Source organism: Polyodon spathula, chromosome 12, assembly GCF_017654505.1.
Source record: "Polyodon spathula isolate WHYD16114869_AA chromosome 12, ASM1765450v1, whole genome shotgun sequence".
In the NCBI taxonomy this organism is placed as follows: domain Eukaryota; kingdom Metazoa; phylum Chordata; class Actinopteri; order Acipenseriformes; family Polyodontidae; genus Polyodon; species Polyodon spathula.
This window is the reverse complement of record NC_054545.1, coordinates 22,698,699-22,726,325: the sequence shown is the minus strand read 5'-3', so window position 1 is coordinate 22,726,325 and position 27,627 is coordinate 22,698,699. Positions and strand designations below refer to the sequence as shown.

At 41.7% G+C, this 27,627-nt stretch overlaps 1 protein-coding gene across 1 annotated transcript; it reads left to right on the top strand.

Moving 5' to 3' along the window:
• LOC121324674 (cell wall protein DAN4-like) lies at positions 1-27,627 on the top strand. The gene is made up of 4 exons (XM_041266782.1): positions 1-255; positions 15,531-16,298; positions 22,629-22,707; positions 26,549-27,627. Exons 1-4 carry the CDS (start codon positions 210-212, stop codon positions 26,625-26,627), a joined length of 972 nt encoding a protein of 323 aa, XP_041122716.1. The 5' UTR covers positions 1-209; the 3' UTR covers positions 26,628-27,627.

Genomic DNA, 27,627 nt, shown 5'->3' with positions numbered 1-27,627 from the left:
CAGTGCGAGCTGCAACGCCCCCAAGCGCACCTGCTGTGGTTACGCTCGCCTCCGCGAGTCGTGATTACTGTTGAAGAAGATACTGCTTGACATTCACAGGAAATACTTTTTAGTAGAGCTCTCCGAACCCACTTCGACCTATTTGCTGTACGACCAGCAACACTAGTCCGCCGGTGTCAGACAACGAGTGTAACTGGACTCGCAGAACCATGAAAGCGCCGGTGGCTCTCTGTTTCTTCTGGATTTGTGCAACAGGTAAGAGCAGCACTCTCTCTGCTTCCTCTTTCATCTTCCCCAGTTTTGCTTTATCGTGTTTTATTTTAAAATAGAACGCTTTGTTCCTTACCAAATAAAGACATAAATACAACGGGAATGTCAAAATTTGCTGTCACTGTAGGGCCACAAAGTGGTACATCGTCAACCCGTTTAACGGCACAGAAAGTGGTGTGATTGATTACTGCACAAATCACGAACAAGACAAACTGTAGTTCACCCACAAAATCAGGTATGTTTACAATTTTAGATAATCCGATTCGTGCTCATCAGTTAGTCTCATACATTTGTTGAATTGTGAAAAAAAACACGTTGAATTACTTTAAGGGCCAAAGTCAGCGTTTCCTTGTTTTCTGAGCTAAAATCTTGCGCATGCCCGGGCAAGCGCAGTACTCGGTGCACCACTTTTTAACGAGTACCACAAAATAACACAACACCTGCTTATAAGTTACCATGCTACAGAAATGTGACACATTGAGCACCCACCTCAAAATAAAGTGTATTTAAATATTTTAAAAATGGTTTTATCTGATTCACTGTACATCCATTTGTTTAGCTGTTTTCGTTAATATTTTGCAAACATGCATAAATATTTTTTTATGCAATATTAACATTTAAGGGTGATTTTTTTTTTTGGTTCTAAAAGTTCAATGTCTTACAGCTCTTATACTTTCTCATCAAAACAAATGCATTTTATGGAATAGTTTTAAAACATGACAACATTTTTTTTTTAAAGGAATGTTGTATCATGGTAATGTTATTTTAAAATAGGTTTTCTATTTTTGAATAAAAAGCCACTGAAAACCTGTCCCAGTATTCAATCTCGTTGCCGTAACAGACAGTGTATGACTTCCCCTAGACCAGTGGTGTGCAAACTTTTTATATGCTGCTCCCCTTTTTTAGTGTACAATTTGCATTTTAACAGGTGGTTTTTGTAATGTAAATCACATATTTTTTTCCTAGATTTAACCTAAAAAGTCCAGATTTAGCTAATTACACAACTGTATCACAAGCGAATGAACATTTAAAACATGCTAAATCTGGGTTTCTAACAAATAAATCTGTGAATTTCAATATTTTTTTAAACTTGGCGATTCAGCATTTACCTAACAGATACATTTGAAAAACATTATCGTTCCGCAGTTAAATCCAAAAAGATTAATCTGCAAAAATAAAGGTGGGTTTCAAAAAAACATTTATTTTGCCAAATATGAAGCTAACATGCAAGCCAACGCCCACTGGCGTGCTTGATTTGGCATTGCATGCTTAAGCTCTCTTTACACTCTGACTGTTAAGAATGTGTTTGTTAATATGTATATATTTTGCTAAATATGGACTCTTTTTGGTTAAATCTAGGAAAAAATACACAGTTTACATTAAATCCGGGGAAAAAAACAGCTGTTAAAACATTACTGCTTTTTCTTTACAGTAGTCGCCCCATACATGGTAGCCATCATTTCATGTCTGTTCACAGCAGTTTCACTCACACTCACCACTTCAAACATAATTTCTCAGAATGATCATCAACGGCTCATTAGCTGTCATTTATGTATTTATTTAAAATGTTGTATCCTTTAAATTTAGTTTTTTTTTTTTTTTTTACAGAACTTTAGTCATCGTCGCACCCCCTTACTGCCCCCTGTCCCCCCCACTTTGCGCACCACTGCTCTGGGCCACACCTTTCATCATGTGATCATAAAAAGAGATTGCGTCATTTCCAGCACGGCCACATGGGGAGTAGAACAGTTGCAAACATGTCTTTAAAAAAAAAAATAATAATAATCACTTCAAGTGTCTGAAAATCATTGATTAGGTTTATTATTCATCAAAATGCTTAGAACAGTCATTACTGTAACAACCGATTTTGTTTTGCCAATGACAGAACTGATGGATTTGACACTTTTTATAAATGCTTTAACAAAATGATTGTTAAATATAAATGAATTCGTCAGTATTTTTGATCAGCATTTTCTTGGAATGCAGAATGACGAGGGTGGGGCATTAAATCCCTTTTCTGTCCGCTCATCCATGTGCATTCCTGGAACATTGATTATATTGTGGGGTATGTGTGCCCTTGTAAGACACTCTTGTAATTGAAATATTTGCCTATTAATAATAATTAATTTATAATACAGTATAAATATTTTGCTCTATTTACAAGGACTGTGTTAAAAGGTTTGAAGGTTCATTCGCTAGCCAGGAATTAGTAGCACCGTTGCCGTCCACTTATAATAAGTGGAATTGGGCTTGGTTTTTGTAAAAGTCAGTTTCCTTTTTTGAGAGTCGTGGGTTGCGTGATTGACTGGCGTCAATGTATATGCACGTCATTAGAATTATAGAACCATGCTATCCCCACTCTAGTTCAACTAAAAAAAACCTAGTACTAAAAAAACCTAGTACTAAAAAAAGTACTAAAAAAAACCTAGTACTGAAAAAAAAACCTAGTGCTGAAAAATAAATATTGAATGTATAAACACCACCCTCCCCTCTCTCTTAAATGGGTTAGGCTTGTTTTGAAAGGCAGTGCCGCTTTTTTTGTCTCGTGAGAGTTGACAACACTGATTCGAAAGGTAGTTCCCTTTCAATTTGAAGATGACCACCACTTGCACTGGTATGGGATATTCCTGCACTTCGGGTAGGTATTGCTGAGCTCTCTACATCAGAGCTGCCAAAAGGCCCCTTCCTGTGATGACGCATTCGGTCCCGCCTACCGAGGGAATAAAACTGTCATTCGCAGGAAGATCCTCCTCTTTTTCCCTCTGTGTTTAGCTTAGTGTGGCTCTCTTATGTGAGCACACATTTCCTCCCTGGGGCTAGGCCTTGTCGTACCCCCGTTGTTGAGTGACTTTCCCAGCCATGCTCTCCTTCACGGGGCTAGGCCTTGCCATATCCCCGCTGTTGAGTAGACCTTGCTGGCTGCACAGGCCCGCCACCTCGGTGAGTCTGGGCTTGTAAACAAACTGTATTTCACCGTGTTTATTGTCTGCTTAAACTCGCCCACCGCGGCTTCGGCCTGCGTCCCCCCTCCCCTGGTACACGCTCCTCGCTGACCAGGTGTGTGTGTGTGTGTGTATGCGTGTTGACCATGTGGTTAAAGTAGGCACATTGCGTAGCGGCCTCCCCGGTGCTGCGATAACGTGGCGCACGCATAGCCTGTGATACTATTATCTCGGGGCACAGGTACTTATTATAAGCGACGCACGGTGCCCAGCTCCTCAGTGGTAGTGCATAACAACGCCACACGATATGTGGTGCACTTAGTGCCCTTACTACTCTATGTGTGCGGTGCTCGGTTCGCACAGTGCACATGTGCACATGTGCTGATACCTCTACCACTCTAGTGTGATTACGCACGGTACGCAGTTCACGTAGTGTACGGTATCTGATACGGTGCTTGGGACGCACAGTGCAAACAGTGCACGTGGTGCACTTTGCGCTAGTTGCGTAGGCACTAGTCAACCTACACACAGTGCTGCGCAGTACCCAGTGTAACAGGGTACTCTGCAGAAGGTGCACAAGGTTAATATCCTTGCTGCAACACCAGTGGTTGTACACACTACGCTGACACTTCCAGTGTTCGATGCATTGTAAGCAGTGCCCCAGTACTGATGCTCAAGGCCAGGCCTATGTCAGGGTCTCATCCCTGCACGGCCTGCAACGCTAGCATCCCGCAGGAGGACAAGCACACCCTCTGTGTGCGCTGCTTGGGCGTACCACATGCCACCATCGCCCTCGAGAGGGACAGGGCTTGTAATGTCTGTGAGGCCCTTCAGCCCCGACTGAAAGAGGCCCGGCTAGAGAGAGCCAAAAGGGCGAGCTCTGCGTCCTCTACGGCCGGATCACCAGCGGCTGTCCTAGTCCCTGTTCAGGGACCCTTGTTGGGTTTTCCCAATGCACAGGCAGCCCGCAGTCGCTCCCCATCTCCACAAGCGAGATGGGTGAAGCGCTCCAAGCAGGAAAGAAACATTATGGACCTCATGGCCCAGATAACCCAGGTCCTGGAGCTCTTGGCTAGACAGGCACCACAGGCCCCTGTCTGCAGCCCCAATCGCCATACCCTCCCTCTCCCATCGGAGTGCAGGAAGGGTGGGCAGGGTTGTCTCAGCTGGCACAGGATGACACGTTGTCCATAGCGGCCTCGGGTGACAGGGCTTCTTTCTCCTTGGAGATGCAAGTGGCTGAGACCCTTGCCGAGAAAGAGCCTGGCTCTGAGAGTGCCTCAGAAGCCAGTGTCACCCTGCTGTCCAGCTCCATTTTGGCACTCATGGGACGTGCTGCTGCTTTCCTGCAAGTCCCCTGGACATCAGAGGCTGAATCACTCCGGTCTGTCTTCCGGACGCAAGTGCTGGCTTCTGCCCCCAGAGGTTCCCTGCCTTTCCAGATTTTTTGGAGGAGGTACGCTCCTCATGGGACCACCCAGCCTCGGGATCCAGTATGCTAAAGCAGGCCAAACCGTTCGCCACCTTAGAAGGTGCGGATAAGCTTGGCCTGGTGGGATTCCCCCCAGTAGACTCCACCATCGGGGCCCTGGTTAAGGCCCCTCTGGTGGGTGGTCTCATGAAAGACCCTGTGAGCCCAAACCCCCAGTGCAAGGTCGGAGACACATTTAATAGCATGCCCTTGGGCAATAGCATGCCCTTGGCCAGAGCCTGGCTAGCTTAGTGGTGGCTCGTAGACAGCTATGACTGTCTCAAGCCAGGGTCCCTGATGCAGATAAGGCCGCGCTGCTTGACATGCCTATATCCCCAGGTCATACGTTTGGGCCAGCTGTGGAGGAGATTTTGCAAAGATCCCATGGGGAACGAGAGGTATCCTGCCAAGTTGCAGCATTGCAAAAGGGCTATGCGCTTCACTTTTGTTTGGGACCTCCTCCCTTTCGAGGTGTCACAAATACTTTTGTGACAGACCCACTGCAAGCCTTGGTACTTCAGAACAAAGTGTCTTGCTGGTCAAGCGAGCCATTTGTCTCGTAGACCCCATCTCCCATGGAGAGGGGTACTACTCGAGGTACTTTCTGGTACTTTCTGGCTTTTGCCCCATCTTGGACAGGAGGCTCCTCAACGGGTTCTTAAAAGAAAGGAGGTTCTGAATGCTGACGCACTGTCACATCCTCCAGTTCGTCCGGCCGGACGACTGATTCACCACCATGGACTTAAGGGACGCATACTTTCATGTTCCCATTCGTCCAGAGCACAGAAATGTGTGTGTGTGTGTGTATATATATATATATATATATATATATATATATATATATATATATATTTTTTTTTTTTTTTTAAACTACCTTAAACTAAACAGAGTTTGTGTTTTTTTTTTTTCAGTTGTGTAACTTTAACAGGGGCTTTTGTCCCTTTGAATCCTCTTTCTGGAGTAATGACTTTGTGTGGGGCTGCCCTGTACAGTGAGCTCAGTCCCGGGATCTTCAGCTTGCTGTGTGTACTCGTTGTGTTAGGATGACCACTCCACGATAGCTATGCCATGCCTGTGGTATTCAACCATCCTCACCTGTGTGACAAAACGGTTTGGGGTCTATTTGACCTAACAGTAGCAGTTCTTTATATGGCTGTGCTAAACTTTGAAATCCTGCCGCATCACTGGTGCTTCCTGCTGTGGTTCGGTCAGCTCTTTTCATAGTGATTTTAGCTTTTTGTAAATTCGCCAAAAATGTCAAATAAAGCATTTGAGGTGCTGCATAATGCAAAACTAAATGTCGTCATTCATTTAGACCTGTGACTTATTACTGCTGCCATGTTGTATGTATCATATCTAGGTCATGGGACTTTAGGTTTCTGCTGCCTAGAGTCAATTTAAGATGGTGTTTTCACATGTGGTACATACTGTAAGTGTACATTTAAACAATGTAAACATTTTTACTATCACATTGTTTTAACCATAGTGCTCGCTCACTTCTCCAGTTTACTCCACCCTCTTGAGGTGTTGTGGGCTAGTCGACGAAACACTGAGGATGGAAGGTTCCCACTTAAAGACCCCAGAGATGTACCCTACTTAGCTCAATCCAGACGTCATTGTTGACGGTTGTCATGCTGATGCGCTGGGGAGGCCGTACTGTGGTTGATCCCCGGAGCCAGCATCACAGCCGTTGTGTGTGCTGATGCGCCAGGGAAATAAGCTGATCCCTGGAGCCAGCATTACACTTCAGCCATTAACACCAGACAGAAGGATATCTACATCATTATATGGAAGGAAATGCAAATGGATGGAGACACATATGGATCACATTAGTTTACTGTAAAGCTACATAGTTGGTGCTTATCTTGGCGAGAGCCGAGTTCAAATCAGCATGAAGTTTTAACATCTACTCTCGTGTAACGGAAATCATGAAAATCTGGATACGTCCAGTGACTGCTGTGAATAGTGCAGCTGGCAACAAGGGAAAGACCTTGTGACAGCCTGGAGAGACAGCTGACAGGCGGAAAGAGACCCCATTGGGGCTGGCAAGGGTTAGCTACCCTTGTCGGCAGTATCCAGCTCTGTGTTTACAGGATGCTGGAGACACCCGCCCAAGGCTTCTAAGAAATTAAAGAGAAAAATATCCCTAGAGTCTGCGAGAGCAGGGGCGGAAGATGACTCAACGTTGGACAACATGGTTAACGAGTTAGGAACGGAAACAGATATGAGTATGGAGAGTACTTCACAAAAGACTAGTTCAAGATCTGCAGTTAGTAAAGACATGGAACTCCAGGTTTGTGTCTGCAGCTGGAGCAAGGCGACAACGGTCAGGGGTTTGAAGATTCATCAAGGGAGAATAAAATGCTTGAGGGAGAAGGGACAAGGGCCTCGCATTGATCAGTACTTCTTACGAAGTCAGTCAAATCAGTCGAATGAAATCCAGCGACAGGAAACAAACCACAGTTTGCAGGATATCAGCACCCCTGTCATAGACGTGAGGAGGACTTGCATGGACACAGTTAGTGATGAACCTAATGAGCCTTGTGAACCCGGTCAGACAAACCAGCATAAGAGAGAAAAGAACCTCAACGGGCACAAGCCTGGAGTTAAATGGCCAAGAGCTTGTGAAAAAACTGCATGGGACACAGTAAATACAGATCTCTGCTTTGCATTGGAAAGGTTAAGTGGAAAAGTTGAAAAGAAGCTGGATAAATTTGGGGACATCATCTACGCATATGGAAGTGAGAGGTTTGGAATTGAAAAAAGGAAGGAAAAAGTACAAACTATTCCTGGAAAGTCTAGACGGCAGCAGGAGATTGAATGCTTAGTTAGAGAAAGGAGACAGCTGAGGAAGCAATGGAGAAGAGCAGAACAAAGTCAGAAGGGACTCAATCTCTTACAAAGGGTCATAAAAGATAAGCTTGCAACATTGCACAGAGCTGAGTGCCTACGGAAACGCTACAAAAAGGAGCGTGCGACAGCTAACTTTTATAAAGACCCATTCAAATTTGTAAAGAAGTTAATCACCAGTGAGAAGAATGGCACACTAAAAGCATCTAAGGTTGAGCTGGAGAGATATTTGGAGGAAACATACAGATTCAAAAAGGCAGGAGCCTATGTCAATTCCTTCAGACATCCCACCTATCAATCCCCCAGAATACCAAATGGAGGACTTTGCACCTAAGTGGAAAGAAGTAGAGCAAGCTGTGAAAAAAGCAAGGGCTTCATCATCACCAGGGCCTAATGGAGTTTAGTACAGAGTGTACAAGAGTGCTTCAGGAGTTCTACGAATTCTGTGGAAATTGATGAAAGTGGCATGGGAAAAACAGATTGTACCAAAAGTATGGCGCCGAGCAGGTAGAGTCTTTATAACTAAAGAAAAAGATTCTACAAGCATCAGTCAGTTTCGTCCTATTTCCCTATTAAACGTAGAAGGCAAGATTTTCTTCAGCATTATTGCTCAGAGATTGTCAACTTACCTATTAAAGAACTGCTTCATTGACACTTAATACAAAAAGCGGGCATTCCAGGTTTCCAAGGATGCTTAGAACACATCAATGTAATCTGGCGACAAATTCAATCGGCTGAAAAGGAGAGGAAGGAGCTCCATGTGACATTCCTGGATTTGGCTAATGCATATGGTTCAGTGCCACATGAACAACTTTGGGCAGCATTTGATTTCTTCAGTGTACTGATGACAATAACAAATTTAGTGAAAGCCTACTTTGGAGATTTGCAATTTAGTTTTTCAACTTCAGAATTCAGCACTACATGGCAATGCCTAGAGGTTGGAATAATGGCAGGATGCACCATTTCTCCACTGGCTTTTACCATGGCAATGGAAGTAATCATTAGGGCATCAAAATGGGTAGTAGGAGGAGAGCGCTTGGCTTCTGGAATGCGACTACCACCAATTCGAGCATACATGGATGACATGACAACCATGACTACAACAATAGCCTGCACTAATCGGTTATTGGGCAAATTAACCAATAACATTGAATGGGCACGAATGCAATTCAAGCCCACTAAATCAAGGAGCATCTCTATAATTAAAGGCAAAGTAGTAGATAAAACATTCTTCATTAATGGTGAGGCAATACCAACAGTCTCTGAGAAGCCAGTGAAGAGTCTTGGGAGATGGTACGACGGGGATCTAAAGGACACAGTTCGTGTGGGAGAAGTTAGACAACAAGCAGTGGAAGGGTTGAAGAGCATAGACAGCTGCGCTGTACCAGGCAAACTAAAACTCTAGTGCTTTCAGTGTGGTCTACTGACGAGGTTGCTGTGGCCACTGACTGTGTACGAGGTTTCTTTTACAACAGTAGAGAAGCTGGAAGCTTTAATCAGTTCATACATCAGGAAATGGTTGGGAGTTCCACGCTGCCTCAGCAGTGGACTTTATGGTAAAGGAATACTGCAGCTACCAGTCTCTGCTCTAACCGAGGAGTTTAAGTGCGCCAAGGTCAGACTGGAAATGACATTAGTAGATTCACGCGACAAATGCGTAAGGGAGGCAGCACCTGTGTTGAAAACTGGAAGAAAGTGGGCGGCAAAGAAAGCTGTGGAAGATGCAAAGGCTGCCCCTCGAATTGATGATATTATGGGGCAAGTTCAGCATGGACGAGGGGGTCTTGGTCTCAGTTCAGCTCCTCCTACATGGCACAAGGCAGCCCCAGCTCAAAGGAGGAAGCTGGTAGTCAACGAGGTGCAAAAGCAGGAGGAGAGGATGAGGTGTATAAAGGCCATTTCCCAGGCCAAGCAGGGAGAATGGATGAGATGGGAAAGTGTGGAACAACGCAAGACTGGCTGGCAAGACCTGTGGTCAATGGAACAGAGCAGGATCAGTTTCCTCATCAGGTCAACATATGATGTTCTCCCATCACCACAGAACCTAAACCTCTGGGTAGGAGAGGATCCCTCATGTCCTTTGTTTTCATCAGCTGCAACATTAAGGCACATTTTGACAGGATGTAAGGTGGGTCTTAGCCAAGGACGGTTTACTTGGCGCCATGACCAGGTGCTGCGATGTTTGGCCTTAGCAATGGAAGACAAGCGTAACCTGACCAATAAGTTGCCACCAGTTCCATCAAAACATTACACACAAAAGACAACATTCCTCCATCCAGGAGAGCAACCACCAAGAAAAGGTGTTAAAACCAATCCTCGCCCAGGACAACTGGAAGCTGCTAGAGACTGGAAAATGCTGGCAGATGTTGGTCAACGGCTTATTTTTCCACCTGAGATTGCCACCACTAACCTTCGACCAGATATTGTCTTGTGGTCTGGATCAGCACGCCTTGTTCACTTGGTAGAGTTAACAGTGCCATGGGAGGATGCTGTAGATGAGGCGTACGAGAGGAAGAAACTGCGGTATGCTCAACTAGCCACTGAAGCGGAACAGCGAGGATGGAGAGTCCGGGTTTACCCAGTGGAAGTGGGTTGTCGAGGATTTGTGGCACACTCTATAACCCGGTTTCTCAGAGACGTCGGATTCAGTGGCCAAGAGTTGCGTCGCACAGTGAAGAACTTATCTGAAGCAGCAGAGAGGAGCAGCAACTGGCTGTGGTTGAGATGGAAAGATTCTGGCTGGGAATCTCAAGCACAATAGAAAGAAAGAAACGCTGATGTACAGGTAAGTAAGCTGGAGTTGAGTGGGGGATGGAGGGGGGTGATGCTGGGACGCCAGAATCACCATAGAGCCCTCTTGAGGTGTCGTGGGCTAGTCGATGAAACACTGAGGATGGAAGGTGCCCACTTGAAGACCCCAGAGATGTACCCTACTTAGCTCAATCCAGACGGTTGTCATGCTGATGCGCTGGGGAGGCCACACTGTGGTTGATCCCCGGAGCCAGCATCGCAGCCGTTGTGTGTGCTGATGCTCCAGGGAAATAAACTGATCCCTGGAGCCAGCATTACACTTCAGCCATTAACACCAGACAGAAGGATATCTACATCATTATATGGAAGGAAATGCAAATGGATGGAGACACATTAGTTTACTGTAAAGCTACATCTTAGTTGGTGCTTATCTTGGCGAGAGCCGAGTTCAAATCAGCATGAAGTTTTAACATCTACTCTCGTGTAATGGAAATCATGTATATAACCCATTCCATCAGAGATGGCATTCCCCCACAGTATCAGGGGTGGCCAATTGCTGAAAAAAACTTCTTGTCCAAGGGGCAAAATGCTTCTAAAATGTACTTGCCCGCTTACTGCCCCAGAAGATACACACACAAATCAAATAGAACTTTTAGGGCTTTGCTTTTGTTCAACAATGAACAATAATTGAAATTGCTGTGCAAAAAATAATAATGATTAAAAACAAAAAACATTCAAACTGCATCAGAGGGTTATGAGGGTTAGTCAAAATTGTTGCGCTCATCCAGTCTGAAAGCAAAATAAAAAAATTAAAGCAGTTCAAATATTCTTTGCAAAACTAAGCACATCTATTTTTTGTGGCAAAACAAAAAATGGATCAGTGAAACTAAAAAGATTCAAACGACATAAGACTTCACCCACCATGGGCTGGAGTTACTTACCGTAAAACTTCAATTAAACACCTCTGGTGTTTATTTACAATATTTGCCAGCAGACCCGGCGTGCATTGGAGACCGGCGATTATTTGAGACCGGCGTTTATATTAGATCTCTAGCTTCACATGCTTCATGAGGTCATACATCGTAACTCAATTTAAACATTTCAGCAAAAAAAGTTGTGTGTCAGTGGGAATGAAGTAACAGTTTTGTTTTATAACAAGATTAAATTGTATTGTACACCCTCAAGTATAAAGTGAAAGTATTATTACAGTCTTTTTATATGCACTGGTTAACAAGGATACGATATGCAAAATGTTGGAAAATGAACAAACAGTACACATTTGTATTTAAAAATGGAATTAGATCTACCATTGTTAATAATAATAATAATAATAATAATAATAATAATATAATAATAATAATAATAATAATAATAATAATAATAATGGCAAAATCCACTAAGACAGTCCTGTAGATATCAGAACCCAGGCATGTAGGCTACGCTTACAGCACAATAATAATAATAATAATAATAATAATAATAATAATAATAATAATAATAATAACACAGACTTCTAAAATGTTTTTAAAAATTAACAATAAAAGCAATAAATGTCATTTTCAAAAATAATTTGTTTAATCTCAAACTTGTATATTGTTTGTACAACAAAACATGTTAAAATGCTCCAAGAGGTTTGTATCTGGCCTATTATCATAATGCTTAAAATTATCAAAACTTTTAATAATGTAACAACTGTGTTAAACAAATATGCATTACATGTAGGCATACGGTACTTTTTCTATTATTATTCATTAATCCTGAGGGTCACTTTCATCTCTGTCACTCATTAGCAGTTCTTTACGCTCAAGCTCCTCCTCATCTTCCTCTGCTTCCATGGCAATGACAGAGACCTGGCGTTTATTTACAGTATTTGCCAGCAGACCCGGCGTGTATTGGAGACAGGCAATTATTTGAGACCTGCCAATTATTTGAAGTTTTACAGTATGCCCCTTCACATGCTTGGTGCCACCAGAAGTTAGCCAGTATTCAGTAGCTCTGCTTGGGTTGTACTCCCAGATTCTGGCCCCTCAATCTTAAGGAGCATCAGATCTTGTCCTGATTAAGCCGTGTTCATAAGGGGCTGTTGATGAAATTCATGGATGCAACCACACGTTCTGCTTTGGCTGTTGACACACTGAATGTAAACATCATCTCCACCAGTTTCAAGGTATTGCTCAGAGCTGGAGGTTTTGTTGACAGCAAAAATAGTAGAATATCTTACATTATATTAAAAAAAAAAAGACATGTATTGTAATGCATGGGTCACATTGACCCGCATGGCGGTTCTAGGCAGAACTGTTTATAACTTTATCATTTTTGCGATTCTGGCTATCAAACACCATCAGGATATTTAATTCATATATTTAGGAAAAATCAAAAACGGACATGCACATACGACTTACAATGGAAGAGTAATTAACATTTTAAGTGCAAAATGGGTCACAATGACCCGCATGGTGGTTCTAGTGTTAAATACACTAAACCCCACAATTGCAGCCTTCTCCCGCTCAGTGAAAAGGGCATCAAAATGGACCAGGATTTGTTCAATGTCAGATTTGCCATATGAGCTGAGCTCTTCTCTACTTTCTGGCCACAATGTCTAGTCAAAAACACTGAATCCCTGAGCTGGCATGCAGCTAAAGTTGGAAATTCTTTCATCAGTGTATTTGACCATGCTGTCAATAAGTCTAACATTACTTGTTAAACTGGCTGCTGGGGGGCAGTGACCAGAACTTGATCTCAGCTGAATCACCCCCAAACGTTCTTTCTTCTGGGTGGTACATCTTGAAAACTGTGTCTTTCTTCAGTTCTAGTAATCTGAAAACTCACTGCTCTACTGCAGGCTGGACATATAGCCACAGTAGGTCATTAGACTGAAAGAATTCTGAGAGACGAGATACTGGCTCTAGGATGTCTCTTCGACTGTAGTGTTTTAGTGAGTTTGACACTAGTGACTTCAGTAAAGAACTTTCTTTTCTTAGCTGCTGACTCATCACTGCCACTGCCAACCTGACCCAAATACAAAACCACAAATTGCAGGTTTTGCTGCATGGGATTCAAGGCTATTGCTATGCTTGAGATCCATTGTACCTGTTTAATATTGCTGAAATGGGCAACATCTTCATCTAGAACTGTTGCAATTTCTTTTGCCTCTCTTCTCCTTTTTAGGCTATTCCAGTAAAATCAAAACATGGGACAAGAAATGGGATATATTTTTTTAGTAGCGCTGCAACACCACCTTTTGCACCCATCATAACAACAAATTCACTGATATTAATATTGGACCTGGTTTTTTGGGAGATTTCAAATTTGCCAAATCCAATGACAACTTATATCAACAATATCATCTAGGACACCTCATGCATGTGCATGCTCCAGTGGGACAAGATCTGCTAACCCTGCATCGGGCATTCCTGCATTGACAACCCTAACCAGCACAGTTTGCTGTTCAATTATGGCATCTGTATTCCCATTAGCTAAAATAAAGATGAACCTTGATCCACTAACTAATTCCTTGATGTCACGTCTTCTGCCTCACACGTAATGAATTCAAAGGCTTTCTTTCTGTTGGTGTAATTGTCTCCTACATCCACACCAGCCTTATTTATTGCACTGCATAGGAATTCCATGTCTGATAGTTTACCTTGTTTAGCAGTTAAGTATGAATTGTTAAATAACACTGTTAATCTCTTCCTTTCCACCTCTTGTAGCTTATGCATTGCTTGGGGCTGCCCCCCAGACTGAGCTGTTGTCACTGTGACCATAGCACCACAATTAGATTTTTTTGTCTCCTTATTGTACCATGATGACAAACATGCCATGAGAGCTTTGCTGATTTCGTGCGCTCTGATTGGCTCTGTGTGATTAACTGCCAGCTGCTATTGTGCAATATTTCAGGCAAACCTCACAATGCATTTTGGTGATTGGTTCTCCTTCTTCAGACTGCTTTCCTTAAGAACTAACCATGGCCAAGAGTCCTGCCAGTGAGTTTGAAACACTATTTTTCTTTTTAGTTTTGTTTTTCATGGCAGAGCTGGCTGCTGCTACTAGCCCCAGCAGCTGCAGTGTTATCACTGCTAGTTGGTTTACAGGGCTCTTTTTCCCCTTTATCCTTGCTTTTTTTGCTGAACCCAAAGTTTAAAGGACTCTGAGACGTGGTTAACAAGGTTGAGGCTCCACTTCTACACAGCCCTACCCAGTTTCTTTTCGAATTACGTTATTACGTTAAACCCGGAGGAGCGTGCAGTTGTAGGAATGTAAACGGAGTGTTTTATAACAAGCAGAGAAGTAGGAGTGGGAGGGGTTTTTTTAAAGTGGAATTCAGCGAGGGACAGAAAAAAGTTAGCTGTCTGCTCTGCAGTGCAACTTGTTTTGGATGAATTTCATTAATATATTTTGAGTGACTTTCTTTAGCCTGCTACTATTTGCGGGGCTGACGATTTTGATGTGGAATGTTGGATTATTTTGTCAGTCACACCGAAGCCGGTAATAAGAAGACGACCAGCTATTTATTTATTTGTTTGTTTGCTGTGTTCACGTTTCGTTTACATTCACAAACAGTGTCATCGTACTTTGTTTTGAGTGCTGTGTATTTCACCTTGGTTTCCCTCAGCCTTTGTTTTTATTTCTATTCTTGTCCTGTTTTGCATCAGCACTCATGAAAACAGAAAAGTATGATGACACTGTATGTACCGAAGTGAAACTTTTTCCTTACATGTTTATTTACTGTGTAGACATCACATGTAATTTTGTTAACTGTCAAGCTATTTAGGTAGATTATTTACTTCAAAAAGTGATGCGATGTGTTTTTTATGGGTCATATTTACACTATATTACTCTATATTATATTTACATTCGTAATTTGCCAAATAGTACTTTTTATTATTGATTTTGTATGTTTATGCTTGCATAGTATATGTTTACAGTATTGCTGGTTTAATTATATAAAGCCGATTATTCAGTCATTTCAAAGTTGTAATAAATAATAATAATAATAATACTAATAAATAATATAATAATAAATAATAATAATAATAATAATAATAATAATAATAATAATAATAATAATAAAAGTACTTGTCCGACGGGCAAAATGTACCGGTAAAACTTGTTGCCCCTGATGCAAATCTTGTTGTCCCGGGCATCGGGTGATATGAATTGACCACCCCTGAGTTTGTGCGGGGCTGCTTTGTTTTTATGGTTTAGAATGTGCTGTGATATTCAGAGTGTTTTTTGTTTTTCCTCAGGTTTAACACCTGCTTTCCCTTCTACTGATGTGGCCAATACCAACACCTCAGCATCCACTATCCCCCTGCCACCCACTGCAGAGCCTGTTATCAAGGAAACCACAGACCACAGCTCATTGGCTGCTACTACTACTACGACTATTACCAATGAAACTGCAGGCTTACTGTTTAACTCAACTGACCTTGTTTCCAATCAAACTACAGGCAAGAGCTCATTGGTTAACTCAACTGGCCTGGTTTCCAATGAAACGACAAGCAACAGCTCATTGGCTAACTCAACTCGTCTGGTTTCCAATGAAACGACAGGCAACAGCTCATTGGCTAATTCAACTGGCCTGGTTTCCAAAGAAACTGTAGACAACAGCTTATTGGTTAACTCTACCACATATTCAACATCTCCAGCCCCCAATACAACCCATGTAAGCAGTGCAACACCAGGAACAAATAAGACCCAAGTACCTACCAACACATCCAGTACTAGTACACCCACGACTCTCAATAGCACCATGCCGGGGAATGATTCCTATAACTCTCATAATAAGATCAGTGTCAACACAACGACTCCTTTACCAACCAGTACTGCTACCATGATCAGGAGCAGTCCAGAGCCATCTGCCAGCACTGCTGAGAGCACAACGACCAGCCAGGTTGCAAACCCAACTGCCAGCACCACTGTGTCTGCAGTCACCCAGCAGGATACCAGAGGAGGCAAGCCTGGAAATAGCACCACTGATGGGGTTGGGTCTCAGAAGGTTCGACCGCTGTCAGGTGAGAATTTCCAGTTTAAAACAGGGGCCTGTCAGCCACATTAAAATAATTGTGTAAATCTCATTCCCATTAGCCACGTAGGTCTCAAATGTGCAGTTTTGAAATACACACGTGTTATAGCTGGCTTGCCTTACCTTCCGAGAAGTATTTTGCTGATTTTACTTCCTGGGTCATTTAACCCCAGCAGTGTCTTCTGGGTCAAGGCATGTTACTGACTGAAAGCATATCAGTCAGTAGGGGAAGCAGCTGAAGAGGTGAAGTGAGGAGTGCCTCCGGAAATGTTTCACATGGTACGCAAAACTGAATAACTTTTTGTGCTTTCCTGCAGCACTTACACTGTAACATTAGAAAACTGCACTCAAATTGCATCACTGTTTCCCTTTTTTCACAGGACATCAGGACCTTCTGTTAAATTTCAAACTGAGGCACCCTGTCTTTTTAGTGCAAATCGACAATGTTAGTTTTATGTTACAATTGGTGTAGCATTTCCAGGGTATTCTCCTCAAAGCAACACCAGCCTTTACAATAAATCATAATATAATATTAAAAATGGTACAATCTGTCCTGAGATTCTAAGTTCAGTAAAACACAATGATTGGGGATAATCAAACTGGGGATCAGGCGAAAGTACAAGACATATACCAAACTGCAGTACAAAATGCAAGCAGGAACCACAAGATTTTAACACTGGAAAAGGGGGCCAGAGATAGTGCTTCTCATGCTAAGAAGATAAAGGAAAATGGATCTGAAAACATTGTTTGCCACTACATTAAAGATGCAGTTGCCTTTGAAGAAGAGCAGGTGTGTTAAGCCTGGTGTCTGTGAAATTCAGAACCACTGTCAGTACCGTTCTGCAACTAGCAGACTTGATTAAACCAGGGCAGGACATTCCTGTAAATGAGATGTTGAGACTGGTCAAGCGAGCTTCTGGAACACCTTCAAATAAGAAGAACTGCAGTTCATTTCAAATAGCAAACAATCAACGTACTCCTTGAAAGACAAGTCATAGTCACTTATTCTTCATGCAGTATACGCCACCATTGTTGCATAGAAATAGTAAATGCATGATTTAACCAAGGGAAAACTGCAAAAAGGCACCAGTTACAGAGAAACATAAACACAAGCCTTGGGGTGTGCAGTTTGTTTACAGTATTACAAATGTCAGAGGTGTGCAGTTTGTGTGCAGTATTATACATGTCAGGGGTTTGCAGTGTTATAAATGTCAGGGTTGTGTAGTTTGTGTGCAGTATTATAAATGTCAGGGGTGTGCAGTTTGTGTGCAGTATTATAAATGTCAGGGTTGTGTAGTTTGTGTGCAGTATTATAAATGTCAGGGGTGTGCAGTTTGTGTGCAGTATTATAAATGTCAGGGGTGTGTCGTTTGCATGCAGTATTATACATGTCAGGGGTTTGCAGTGTTATAAATGTCAGGGTTGTGTAGTTTGTGTGCAGTATTATAAATGTCAGGGTTGTGCAGTTTCTGTGCAGTATTATAAATGTCAGGGTTGTGCAGTTTGTGTGCAGTATTATAAATGTCAGGGTTGTGTAGTTTGTGTGCAGTATTATAAATGTCAGGGTTGTGTAGTTTGTGTGCAGTATTATAAATGTCAGGGGTGTGCAGTTTGTGTGCAGTATTATAAATGTCAGGGTTGTGTAGTTTGTGTGCAGTATTATAAATGTCAGGGGTGTGTCGTTTGCATGCAGTATTATACATGTCAGGGGTTTGCAGTGTTATAAATGTCAGGGTTGTGTAGTTTGTGTGCAGTATTATAAATGTCAGGGGTGTGCAGTTTGTGTGCAGTATTATAAATGTCAGGGGTGTGCAGTTTGTGTGCAGTATTATAAATGTCAGGGGTGTGTCGTTTGCATGCAGTATTATACATGTCAGGGGTTTGCAGTGTTATAAATGTCAGGGTTGTGTAGTTTGTGTGCAGTATTATAAATGTCAGGGGTGTGCAGTTTGTGTGCAGTATTATAAATGTCAGGGGTGTGCAGTTTGTGTGCAGTATTATAAATGTCAGGGGTGTGCAGTTTGTGTGCAGTATTATAAATGTCAGGGGTGTGCAGTTTGTGTGCAGTATTATAAATGTCAGGGTTGTGTAGTTTGTGTGCAGTATTATAAATGTCAGGGGTGTGTCGTTTGCATGCAGTATTATACATGTCAGGGGTTTGCAGTGTTATAAATGTCAGGGTTGTGCAGTTTGTGTGCAGTATTATAAATGTCAGGGGTGTGCAGTTTGTGTGCAGTATTATAAATGTCAGGGGTGTGTCGTTTGCATACAGTATTATACATGTCAGGGGTTTGCAGTGTTATAAATGTCAGGGTTGTGTAGTTTGTGTGCAGTATTATAAATGTCAGGGGTGTGTAGTTTGTGTGCAGTATTATAAATGTCTGGGGTGTGTAGTATTCTAAATGTCAGGGGTGTGCAGTTTGTGTACAGAATCATAAACAGTATATTATTGGCAAAGCTTTAGTTTTATTAGTCATGTGTTTCTTTGCTATGCACATGAAGATTGTGGTCTATTTCAATGTATTATGTAATAAACATAATAGTTCCATAAATTTCCCCAACCATGACAATCCATTCACCTTTATAGATCTCAAATGTGCAGTTTTGAAAGAAACACGTATTTTAGTCATTTCATTGTAAATCATAATATGTGGTGCTACACTTGGTTAAAGACATGGCCATCTTTCAGATTATCTTGCATTTCCTGGGTCATTTCACCTGGAAAGTGAACTGTCCCTGTCCTTGCAGGGCCTTCATTTCCTGTCAGTAACCATCCAGCTGCTTTCTGAAAAAGTGCAAGACAAAGTGAAAGCATGGCTTGTAAACAGATGTTTCTTTGCCTAGCGCAGTGTCAGATATAATAATGTTTACTGAAATGACATGTGTGAGAGGTGTGTAGTTAATGGATGTGCATGGCATGGAAAGTGTCAGCAGTGATGTTGTTAATTAATCACTTTTCACAGCAGCACAGGGAGCCAGGGAGTAGTGCTGTTAATCAGGCTGCTGTGTCTGTAACAGTAATTCTCTTCACAAGGGAAGTGGTTTGTGTTTCTGAGCAGTCGACACACTGAAGCCACTTCCTGAACAGCTCAACTAGGTTACTCTGCTCCACGTCACTGGAAACAGAAAAAGAAATCTACCTTTACTGTTATTGTTGCACGAATGTAGTGGATTTTGTCACGCAGATGTCTAGAACTGCTTGTCCAATTGTTAAGGACTTTCCAGTGTATTATAGTAACATGGGGATATATTGAGTCTGTCTGTCTCACACCGTTTTTCCATTTATTTGCATAACTTTGTGCTAAAATTTCATCACAATTGGACGTGTTATAACCTGGGGTATATGGAGGCGGCATGTTTGTCTGTCTCTCTGTGTGTCTCTCTGTATGTGTGTTTGTTTCTCTGTATGTATGTATGTGTGTCTCTCTGTATGTTTGCCTGTATCTGTATGTGTGTCTCTCTGTATGTGTGTCTGTGATGTTAGGGGCTGTGCTGTGTTATATAAAGCATGCTGTTAGGGGCTGTGCTGCGTTATATAAAGCATGCTGTTAGGGGCTCTGCTGTGTTATATAAAGCATGCTGTTAGGGGCTCTGCTGTGTTATATAAAGCATGCTGTTAGGGGCTGTGCTGTGTTATATAAAGCATGCTGTTAGGGGCTCTGCTGTGTTATGTAAAGCATGCTGTTAGGGCCTGTGCTGTGTTATATAAAGCATGCTGTTAGGGGCTGTGCTGTGTTATATAAAGCATGCTGTTAGGGGCTGTGCTGTGTTATATAAAGCATGCTGTTAGGGACTCTGTTGTGGCCCCCGAGGTCATAATTTATATTCACCTTGACTTCGACGTCACATTGCACGTCAGTTTGAACAGTACATCCACACAATCAATGGAGTCGAAGGCTGAATCTGGTGTAAAAATGGCAGGACTCTGCCCAATCACAACTAGATTTGTGTTTGACTGGTTGTTTTGTTTTGTCAGAGCTTCCATTGGTTGGGACAGGGGTTTACAGTGTCGCAGGTGTCTAACAATTTTTTCTCCCACATCAAACCCCTAAAACAGCCTCCTAGCTACCCCACTGTTAACAGAATATAAAATATTACAGAGAACTGTTTTGTACTGCAAGTCAGGGCAGTTTAAAATATGTATGTTACTGCTCAATTATTGTTGAGGTAAACGTACACTTCCTACAGGAGAAAGTCATCAAGAAGCTTATGTGCAGTTACAGGAGTCAGTGCTTTTTTTTTTTTATATCTATATATATATATAACTATCTATATATCTATATATCTATCTATCTATCTATCTATCTATATATATATATATATATATATATATATATATATATATATATATATATATATATATATTATACAGCTCTGGAAAAAATTAAGAGACCACTGCAAAATTATCAGTTTCTCTGGTTTTACTATTTATAGGTATGTGTTTGGGTAAAATTAACATTTTTGTTTTATTCTATAAACTACTGACAACATTTCTCCCAAATTCCAAATAAAAATATTGTCATTTAGAGCATTTATTTGCAGAAAATGACAACTGGTCAGAATAACAAAAAAGATGCAGTGTTGTCAGACCTCGAATAATGCAAAGAAAATAAGTTCATATTCATTTTTAAACAACACAATACTAATGTTTTAACTTCGGAAGAGTTCAGAAATCAATATTTGGTGGAATAACCCTGATTTTCAAGCACAGCTTTCATGCGTCTTGGCATGCTCTCCACCAGTCTTTCGCATTGATGTTGGGTGACTTTATGCCACTCCTGGTGCAAAAATTCAAGCAGCTTGGCTTTGTTTGATGGCTTGTGAACATCCATCTTTGCCTTGATCACATTCCAGAGGTTTTCAATGGGGTTCAGGTCTGGAGATTGGGCTGGCCATGACAGTGTCTTGATCTGGTGGTCCTCCATCCACACCTTGATTGACCTGGCTGTGTGGCATGGAGCATTGTCCTGCTGGAAAAACCAATCCTCAGAGTTGGGGAACATTGTCAGAGCAGAAGGAAGCAAGTTTTCTTCCAGGACAACCTTGTACTTGGCTTGATTCATGCGTCCTTCACAAAGACAAATCTGCCCGATTCCAGCCTTGCTGAAGCACCCCCAGATGTGTCCAATTTTCAGCTTTGCCCAACACCTAGTCGTCTAATGGTTAGACGGAGACCTGGAGAGGCCTACAAGCCACAGTGTCTCGCACCCACTGTGAAATGTGTTGGAGGATCGGTGATGATCTGGGGGTGCTTCAGCAAGGCTGGAATCGGGCAGCTTTGGCATGAATCAAGCCAAGTACAAGGTTGTCCTGGAAGAAAACTTGCTTCCTTCTGCACTGACAATGTATATTTGGTTAAGTATAACCGTACATTGTTGTTCTCTTTTAGTTATCAATAATAATAATAATAATAATAATAATAATAATAATAATAATAATTCGACAGTAACTGCATTTGACTGGTGGCAAATGTGGTGTATTGACGTGAAGTATCTTTACTAGAGGCTTGCTTGCTGTCAATCATTCAGAGCCTTTATCTGAGTCTCATATGAGGAGGTATTACATTTAAAAAAACTAAATAATAATTATGTGCTTCAGAACTCAAGCCAAATGCATTCCCTTGTTCACATTAATTTCTACATCTATGCACAGTTAATGAATATCCACCTTCATTTGTTATTTTTTGCTTGTTGAAAAGTTATTAAGAGCTACATTTTAGTGTGTTGTGAGTGTCACCAGATCTCTACAGAAATGATAGCATTCCACCACTTTAAATAGCTGTGACAGTCCTCTCCATACAGTTCAGTTCTGCATTGAGAGTCACAGTAGGGAAGCTACTTCATTCTTATGTGTCATTCAAAACACTTGGCAGGACTACAAAATAACTAGACAGTTAGAAATTAGACAAAAGATAGGTCTCATTAGTCTGTTGTTCTTATTCAATGGCTAGGTATTGTAAGTGCAGTGGCAAGACGAAGATCCTGTACTGCCGGGCAATGGCAGCAGAGAGCAGGTCCACTGCTAAGCGACTCACCCAGCCAATATTAAACACTTAATACTGCTAAACTTAGATATAGGAAAGAAATTTGAGAAATTCAATGACAAACATTTGGTTTGAAGTCTTTCTCATTGTCTTCAATGCACCTTCTTCGATGAAAACATTGAAAAAGACGAGTAGTTGAAACATTTGTCATTGAATTTCCTCGCTTTTTTTAAGTGTTTCGAAATGGTAGAAGTCTACCATGGTAATGTGAAACCATGAGAAACAAGCAAGTATACTCCAGCCTGGAGTAAACACTGTCTGTCTGGTTTCTTGCAGGGTCAGCAGTGGCGGTCGCTGTGATCGGGACGATCGTAGTGGTGGGATTACTGGTCGGAGCACTGGTCTGGAAGAAGAGGTGAGCAGAACATAGAAAAAACATTCACATAGAACACTGTAAGCAGGAATCAGGGGAAAAAAAGACCTACAAAAAATACACAGAAATAAAGTTATAGTAAAACACTGCAAATGAATTGTTTTCAATGCCATACAAGTGAACTTTATATATCAGCTGTAGTGTCTGCTTATTGGAAAGGGACTGAATTGCACTTATTTACAGTGCCTATAGAAAGTCTAGACCCCATTGAACTTTTTTCACATTTTGTTGTGTCAGTGCCTCAGAGTTTCACGCATTTAAATGCATGAAATGTATTTTTTCCCACTTATCTACACAACATACTCCACACTGTTAAGGGGAAAAAAGTTTTTATTGAGAAAAATATATATATATATATATATATATATATATATATATATATATATATATATATATATATATAATATATATTATTAAAAATATAAAACTGAAAGATCATAATTGGATAGGTCTCCACCCCCCTAAGTTAATACTTGGTGGAAGCACCTACGGCAGCAATTACATCTGTGAGTCTATTGGGCTAGGTCTCTACCAACTTTACACACCTATATTTGGCAATATTTGACCATTCTTCTTTACAAAAGTGTTCAAGCTCTGTCAAGTTCCTTGGGGAGCGTTGATGGACAGCAATCTTCAAGTCACGTCACAAATTTTTGATTGGATTTAGGTCAAGGCTCTGACTGGGTGTGGCAAAGTGGCTAGTGGAGGGGAACAGGTATAACGGTGATGCGATGCAGGAGTGACAGGCAGACAACAGTTTCCAGTGACAAGGTGCTTTTATTTATAATCCAGGTCTGGTGACCGTTAAATAATAAATCCCCGGCTATACACAACAATGTGTAAAGCACGGGGATAGCAATAATACAGACACAGTCCCGAACAAAACGAACACACGGTCACCAGTCCTGGGTGAGTGCAGACGTGCTTGTGGTGGGTGAAGACACTGTATTTCGTGACGGTTCCGTGCAGTGGTGATCCGGATTGTGCTGACCCTGGTCGACAGCTCCGGACCGGTGAGTTAACTGTCTGGTGGTGCAAAACGCAGACAATTACAAACAAACACAACAAAACACAACACGCAGTTCTCTTTACAACGAGAGCTCCTCTCTCGATCCTTCTCTCTCCAAGCGTTAACCCAAACGAAGGAAAAGACCAGCGTTACCCTGGCCCCTATATGTAATCCCGCATGATATCGAGATAAACGGTTGCAGCTGCCTTATTACTTGCAGCTGCCTCTCGTTTATCTCTCAAATCAATACAGTCTTACAACAGAGTCGCGCTTCCCTCCAGGCTGACCCACTTCCCTGACCCGGAAACGAACTGTCAGGCCAGCCCTTCCAGATACTTCTCCTCCCGTTCTTTAGCGCCCTCACAGGTTGGGAGGAAGATTCATCACCAGAACTCATCTTTCCGTCACACTGGGCCACTCAAGGACATTTACCTTTTTGTTCCTTTGCCACTCCAACGTAGCTTTGGCTGCGTGCTTTGGGTCGTTGTCATGCTGAAAGGTGAACTTCTGTCCCTGTTTCAGCTTTCTGGAGAGGGCAGCAGGTTTTCCTCAAGGACTTCTCTGTACTTTGCTCCATTCATTTCCTTTCTATCCTGTCATCCCCATAACATGATGCTGCCACCACCATACTTTACAGTAGGGATGGTGTTCTTTGGGTGATTCCTGTGTAGGGTTTGTGCCAAACATAACGCTTTGCATTTAGGCCAAAAAGTTCAATTTTAGTTTCGTCAGACCACAAAACTTTTTGCCACATGTCTACAGAGTTTCCTGAGTGTTTTTGCATGCTTCAAACAGGATTCAAGGTGGGCTTTCTTGAGTAATGGCTTCCTTCTTGCCACCCTACCTTACAGGCCAGATTTGTGCAGTGCTTGGAATATTGTTGTCACATGCACACTTTTTGTTCGGTCATCGAGTTTGGAGGTACGGCCTGATCTAGGCAGGATCTTGGTGGTGCCATACACCTTCCACTTCTTAATAATCATCTTGACCGTGCTCCAAGAGATATTCATGGCCTTTGATATTTTTATATACCCATCCCCTGATCTGTGCCTTTCAACAACTTTGTCCCGGAGTTCTTTTGAAAGCGCCTTGGTGCTCATGGTTGAGTCTTTGCTTTGAAATGCACTACCCAGCAGAGGGAACCTACAGGAACTTCTGAATTTATCCTGAAATCATGTGAATCACTACAATGTATCATAGGTGGAGGCCACTTAACTTGGTGTTTGATTTTGAAGGTGACTGGTTACACCTAAGCTAATTTAGATTGCCATTACAAGGGGGGTGGACACTTATCCAACCAAGCTATTTTAGTTTTTATTTTTAATTAATTTTCTACGAATTTCTAGAATATTTTTTTTACTTGGAAGTTGTGGGGTAGGATGTGTAGATGATAAGTGTATATATATTTTTTGTAATGCATTTTAATTCTAGGCTATAAAGCAACAAAAGGTGAACATTTTGAAAGGGGGTGTAGACTTTCTATAGGCACTGTAAATATGAGACTCTGCCAAATAGAGACTGGCAGTACAACAGTTTTCCTGCAAAAAATGATGGCATCTAATGTGAATTTCAGATGAAGAGATATAATCAATAATGAATATGGACCTCTGGGTCAGTCGCACACAGTACTGACATGCATATGACATGGTTTATTTAGATTTCCAGAAAGCTTTTGACAAAGTCCCGCACAAAAGATTAATTCTCAAACTGAACGCAGTTGGGATTCAAGGAAACACATGTACATGGATTAGGGAGTGGTTAACATGTAGAAAACAGAAAGTACTGATTAGAGGAAAAACCTCAGAATGGAGTGTGGTAACCAGCGGTGTACCACAGGGATCAGTATTAGGTCCTCTGCTATTCCTAATCTACATTAATGATTTAGATTCTGGTATAGTAAGCAAACTTGTTAAATTTGCAGACGACACAAAAGTAGGAGGAGTGGCAAACACTGTTGCAGCAGCAAAGGTCATTCAAAATGATCTAGACAAGATTCAGAACTGGGCAGACACATGGCAAATGACATTTAATAGAGAAAAGTGTAAGGTACTGCACGCAGGAAATAAAAATGTACATTATAAATATCATATGGGAGATATTGAAATTGGAGAAGGAATCTATGAAAAAGACCTAGGAGTTTTTGTTGACTCAGAAATGTCTTCATCTAGGCAATGTGGGGAAGCTATAGGCTAACAAGATGCTTGGATACATTGTGAAAAGTGTTGAATTTAAATCAAGGGAAGTAATGTTAAAACTGTACAATGCACTAGTAAGACCTCATCTTGAATATTGTGTGCAGTTCTGGTCACCTCGCTATAAAAAAGATATTGCTGCTCTAGAAAGAGTGCAAAGAAGAGCGACCAGAATTATTCCGGGCTTAAAAGGCATGTCATATGCAGACAGGCTAAAAGAATTGAATCTGTTCAGTCTTGAACAAAGAAGACTACGTGGCGACCTAATTCAAGCATTCAAAATTCTAAAAGGTATTGACAGTGTCGACCCAAGGGACTTTTTCAGCCTGAAAAAAGAAACAAGGACCAGGGGTCACAAATGGAGTTTAGAAAAAGGGGCATTCAGAACAGAAAATAGGAGACACTTTTTTACACAGAGAATTGTGAGGGTCTGGAATCAACTCCCCAGTAATGTTGTTGAAGCTGACACCCTGGGATCCTTCAAGAAGCTGCTTGATGAGATTTTGGGATCAATAAGCTACTAACAACCAAACGAGCAAGATGGGCCGAATGGCCGCCTCTCGTTTGTAAACTTTCTTATGTTCTTATGTTCTTACTGCATACCCCTCTTTTCTGTTTGCAGGGAGAGGTACATTCGTCTCGAGGAGGACCAGCGCGTGGAATCCCAGAGCAACTACACTAACCCTGTGTACGGGCTCTGAGGAGCTCCCACGGCAGGACTGAGCAGCCAAAAAAAAAAAAAAAACAGCTTTTTAATGAAAATCAAGACATTGGAATGATGTACACTCAACCCCAGCACTACTCCTCTGTATCTACTCTGTGGCAAACTCCACTGCATAGCAACAGAGGAACATGATGGATATGGGGTGCTTTTGCAGTCCTAGTTTTATACTGTATGTACATACACACAATCAGGTATACTGTATACAATGCACTCTGTTTATTATGGATGTAAGAATCATATAGTGATCAAAACCACTGGGACAAAATCATTTCTATACTAACCCTGCTAATATACTCCGCTTGGAAGAATCAAGCAATCCGCTTATAAGAATCATTTCAGGGCAAACTGACTGCACGTAATACGGTACTTGACCAAGTGCAATGACGTGTACAACCAAGCTATTTTTGAATTTGAAGTTGCACTCATCTCGCGTGATTAGGCATGCATGCAGCGTGTATACAGTATAATCAATCCCTGGTCCGCAGCCACTCCCAGCAGAAAAAAAGCAAGTTGTGCAGTTTGCATGTGAGTTGACATGACAGGTAACAGGCATTGTTCTGTTATATTTTTTGTGTTCTCTATTAGTGAAAATGTGTTTTAATAAAGTGAATACACATTCACTGAATACATCCTGAGTACAGTTCTGTTATTGTGTGATAAACATATTGAGGGAAAGGTATTGTGGCGTGGTGAGGAGGAGGGATTTTTTTTTGCAGAGCTTTGCATCTCTGCTTAGTGAAAGACTGAGAGATTTGCATCACAGCTGAAAATAAGCAAGCCACAGATGCTTAAATGCAGTGGTAGTCCTGACAGTAAAATACTGTACTGTAGTGTCATTTTATTTAAAAGGCCTTTACACGCAACACTGCACGGCAGTTAAACTTGGCACCTTCACGAGACAATCGCTTCTCAAGTATACTGTAGTAAAATAGGATTCTGCAGCCTTGAGTTAACATAATCGTGGTCATATAACAAGC